The sequence below is a fragment of the Lipotes vexillifer genome, unplaced genomic scaffold (genome assembly GCF_000442215.2).
Source record: "Lipotes vexillifer unplaced genomic scaffold, Lipotes_vexillifer_v1.1 scaffold155, whole genome shotgun sequence".
Classification (NCBI taxonomy): domain Eukaryota; kingdom Metazoa; phylum Chordata; class Mammalia; order Artiodactyla; family Lipotidae; genus Lipotes; species Lipotes vexillifer.
In genome coordinates this window covers 1,807,206-1,811,686 of record NW_006779813.1, presented here as the reverse complement: position 1 = coordinate 1,811,686, position 4,481 = coordinate 1,807,206, and the positions used below count along the sequence as shown (strand labels likewise).

The window sequence follows — 4,481 nt, the reverse complement described above, 5'->3', positions numbered from 1 at the left end:
AGCAATGCTTCTTTAAGCATCTGGATACGTCATTGCAAGACCATTTTCGATAAATTTTAGTTATTAACTATATCTTACAAAAAAAAACAGCCTACACATAAATTTATCTTCCAAATATGGAAGAAACAAACAATGTCCCACGTTGTAGTGTCCTGCAAGTGTCACATTGATGCTTATAACTGAGTCCTTCTGTGAGCAAGCATACCACACTCATACGGCTGATCACACAGGAAAGTCCACAAGGAAAAACAGAACGGAAACACTCGGCAACAGGAAGAACTTTGGAGCTAACACGATCTCATCAGAAAAGGCACGTTTCATAAGATGTGTTATCACGGCCCGGACAGACCTTCAGAAGCTCCTTCTCCGAACAGCGTCCTCCTACGAATGAGACCACTGCCATCTGCCTGGGGCGGCCCTCTACTGCTCATTTCAGAGATAGCACCACATTGGAAGGAAGAATAAGGAAAACCTCACGAGCTCACTGAGGAGGATGTGCTCTTCGAAAAGCTTCCAGCAAACAGTGTGCAATAAGATTGCCAAGATGTGCAAGCTTCCAGGGATGTGCAAATTCTCTTTTAAGATGTCCTGTCAGCTGGCAGCTCTGCCAAAAGGCTAACTAAAACATTTCAAAGACGCCCGTAAAATCCTTCACAACCAACCCTAAGACCATTCAGAGGAAAGAGTCCATGGGAGGTGCGTAGGAAAAGCCCAGGAAGGCCTCGGCCGCTTCCTTGACACTGGCTGTGAGGAGGATACTGTCGGGCGACCGACCGATGGAGTTGGGGACTGGCTCTTCAGTAAACTCGGGATCAAAGTGCCGCAGGTCACTGGGTCCACTCTGATGCAGGAAGGGAAGAAAACGTACTCCATGTCAAGAATTCACAATGGAGACAAGAAAGGGAAATTCTCATGCAGGCACCATATGGCAACTTCCACCATCAGCAACCATTTCAAGCACAAAACCCAAAGCCCACAGAGTTTCAACTATGAGGACCATGCTTACTCTCCGTCTTTTGCTGCTGTAATTTATAAAAGTTATGGAAAAATAATGTCAGCTTTGTTGGGACAAAAGTTCTACGTTTTTCTGTGGGTAAAACAATGGCTTACGAATGCCAGTTTATTCCTTGAGGGCCCTTCCCCTTCCACCACTACCAACAGCAACTCTGGCTTAAAGAAATGCCCTTTGGGCCTGTGCACACTCACGAGAGATACTCACCACATTTGGGTTAAAAGGGGGAGTAATCTTCTTATTAATGAGATCATCCCAGTTAATTAGGGAGAAGAAGACGTGGTTCTTAATCTCCATCTGTTGAGAAAGACGCATGAATTCAGCACGAGAAGAGTACAATTCAAGAAGGGCGGTGAGGCCTAGGGCTCTACCCATACAGCCCAGGAGGGGAGGAAAAAATGACTCACAAAGTCATCCTTGGCACCAAGCCTCTGTGTCCTGTCCTTCTGCAGGAGGCCCTCCAGGGCGTGTCTTGCAGAATTTGTAATATTTGGCTTCAACTGGAGGGGTTTGTTCAGAATGTTGTCGTACATCTCAGCTGTGTTTCGGCTATAAAATGGAGGCTGAAAGAAGCAGGAAGATTACTTACTACTTAATTGGAAGTTTTGGAGAGCATCCATTACCAAGGAAGACTTAAACGTAATATACGAAGCTGGTTTTGACAAAGTCTATCACTTGATAGGCTTTCTTTACCCTGGATTTTTAAGTGTCTATATTTTGCCACCCTTATCAGGAGGTAGATGTTAATAGGCCATGTTTTTCACTCTCACATAGGTTAAGTGTGCTCACACCTAGTAAAATGTGAACTTATGAAAGAAAAAAATCCACTAGGCACGGTTTACCCTAAAATACCTATAGCTTAACCACTATGCCTCTCTCATCAGCATTTGATAAGCTTACTGATAGAGGGCAAGACGTGATGATCAGGTCTGCAATGGGGCTTGTGTGCCCAGATAAGTCTGGATTTTTAAGACTACATTCTAGGGCTTCCCTGGTGGCGCAGTAGTTGAGAGTCCACCTGCCGACGCAGGGGACACGGGTTCGTGCCCCGGCCCGGGAAGATCCCACATGCCGCGGAGCAGCTGGGCCCGTGAGCCATGGCCGCTGAGCCTGCGCGTCCGGAGCCTGTGCTCCGCAACGGGAGAGGCCACAACAGTGAGAGGCCCGCGTACCGCAAAAAAAAAAAAAAAAAAAAAAAAGACTACATTCTAGGGAGAAATGTATCAACCCAGGGCAATATTCCACGATTTTCAATGGGCTACTCACCAGGCCATACAGCATCTCATATAAGACAGCCCCCAGACACCACCAGTCCACAGTCCCAGACAGACACCACTGTGTGTGCAGGAGCTGCAGGGAAGGGTGCAAACATGCTCCGGGAAAGAGAGTTTAGAGCCCCTGAAACTAGGCAATCCCAAGACCAGGCATGCACTTTGAAAGGGCTGAGAGACCTTGGGTCCACTTGGAGGATATATTTCTTTAAACTACCTCCTGATAAAACTGCTGGCTTTGAGGCTGACTGGCCACTTACATGTCCTGATATTTTGAAAGCTATTGGGCCCTCCTCAGACATCTTACTTAGGGGTTTAGAAACCTTTTATAGTGTGGATCTTACAAACAGCTCACTTTCATTAAAGCAATGTGAGGCCTTGGAATTTCTCATGCCTCCAACAGCCAGTGTATTTTACTTGCACTGAACTGGACTAAAACATCTCCGAAAACAGCTTACTCTTTCAGTAGTTAAAAGCGTCACTGCAGTGACCCCTTCCTGGAGGAAGGAGTGGACCAGGAGTTCGCCTACCTCGGGTGTGCCGCAGAAGGTGGACGTCGTGCCATTGTGTTCAATGTTCTCCTTGCAGAGTCCAAAGTCAGTAAGGACAATGTGTCCCTGTGAATCGAGCAAAATATTCTCCGGCTTTAAGTCTCTGTAAAAAAAAAAAAAAAAAAAGAATAGGAAAGTAGTCGTATAAGTTAATTTCACCACATTAGCAATCCTCCGTAAAGATCACCACTAGGGCTATTGGAAGCACTTTACATTCACTGTAGTTGTGTTAGTGAATCTAAAAGGGGGTCCTTGTTCTGTTCATCTATTCCGGATGAGGCACAATCCTCATTGGCTAGCTCCCTCGTGGCGGGGAGTCAACAGATGGGTCACATGCTGGGGACCTGGTTTTAGGTGACCAAGTTGTGCCTAAACACAGGTTATTTTAAGGCCCTGTCAAAGGCCGGGCTACGTCTCCTTTACACAAGGAAGGGAGCCTTAAGAGCTCTTCAGCTCACCTATAAACGATGTTCAGAGAGTGCAGGTAACCCAAGGCACTGGCTATTTCAGCAGCATAGAACCGAGCCCGTGGTTCCAGGAAGCATCGCTCCCTCTGGAGATGGTAGAACAACTGTAGGAGAGAGAACAGAGTTAGCCTGCCTGGGCTGCCAAAAACCCTGGACAATGCATTGGATCTGTCCTGACACATATAGCTAAAGAGGACAATTGCAGGAAGTGGCCCTAAATAGTTTATAAGCCATCTGAAAGCTGGCAGGTTAAAGGAAATACTAAATCTGGTAACTCTTCCCCCACTAATTATCTTTTAAAAACTTTCCTCTCAAATTAAAACAAAGCAGGCTATGCACGAGGCAGCCAGGGGTCAGCTCCCATCCTCTGCTCACCTCTCCACCATTAATGTAGTCTAGGACAAAGTACAGTTTGTCAGCCGTCTGGAAAGAGAAGTGAAGGCCCACCAGGAAAGGGTGTTTCACGTTCTTCAGGAGAACATTCCGCTCTGACATAATATGCTTTTCCTAGAAAAAGGACAATTAAGATTTAGTGGCAAATTTCAACGTGGCGCCAAGATGGCAAGGTAATGTCTACTGAATGTCTATCTCCAAGCCCATCTCATACCTCCTTCTTTTTCAGGATTGCTTTCTTTTGTAAAACTTTGACTGCATAGAATGCTTCTTCAGCTTTGTGTCTTGCCAGGAGAACCTGAAATTGAAATTAAAAATCATTTTCCTGTTCACATCCAGGGAGATGTAAAATGAGCACATGAAAGCCTATAAATAATGAGAGCTTCAGATGTGAAATTACCTTTCCAAAACTGCCCTTCCCGATCACTTTCAAGAAGTGAAAGTCAGATGGTTTAGCGTGAGGGTTGGATGATGGGCCCAGGTTAATTTGCTGAGAAGGACTTGGCTGGAAAATAAAAGGTTTTCTTTTAATATCCTTGCTTCAAAGGAAGATAGCGATTAATAAAGTATAGGCAATGCAAAAAGGTGGTACATCTGCAAATGACGGGGGCAGGTCCCCAGACATCTATAAACACATTCCAAACTCCTTTTCATCCATACATGTGAATATTTCAAATGAGAGTATGGAAACTGTATATAATCGTGTTGTTCTTAAGCAGATAGCTTTTATGAAATATGTCTTTTAAAATACTCCACTGACTCATACTTAAGTGCTTACGTCACTTGT

General features: G+C 45.1%; 1 protein-coding gene across 4 annotated transcripts in view; it reads right to left on the bottom strand.

Moving 5' to 3' along the window:
- Positions 1 to 673: 673 nt before the first annotated feature.
- The window catches only part of SGK1 (serum/glucocorticoid regulated kinase 1), a 112,721-nt gene continuing 108,913 nt past the window's right edge, over positions 674 to 4,481 (bottom strand). For all 4 annotated transcript variants that reach the window (XM_007452984.1, XM_007452987.1, XM_007452985.1 and 1 more), the window contains 9 exons: positions 4,095 to 4,199; positions 3,909 to 3,992; positions 3,677 to 3,808; positions 3,293 to 3,405; positions 2,799 to 2,937; positions 2,279 to 2,362; positions 1,420 to 1,575; positions 1,220 to 1,309; positions 674 to 841 (listed from right to left, as the gene is read on the bottom strand). In XM_007452984.1, the coding sequence (XP_007453046.1) occupies positions 674 to 841; positions 1,220 to 1,309; positions 1,420 to 1,575; positions 2,279 to 2,362; positions 2,799 to 2,937; positions 3,293 to 3,405; positions 3,677 to 3,808; positions 3,909 to 3,992; positions 4,095 to 4,199 (1,071 nt within the window). The remainder of the gene's footprint in view (positions 842 to 1,219; positions 1,310 to 1,419; positions 1,576 to 2,278; positions 2,363 to 2,798; positions 2,938 to 3,292; positions 3,406 to 3,676; positions 3,809 to 3,908; positions 3,993 to 4,094; positions 4,200 to 4,481) is intronic.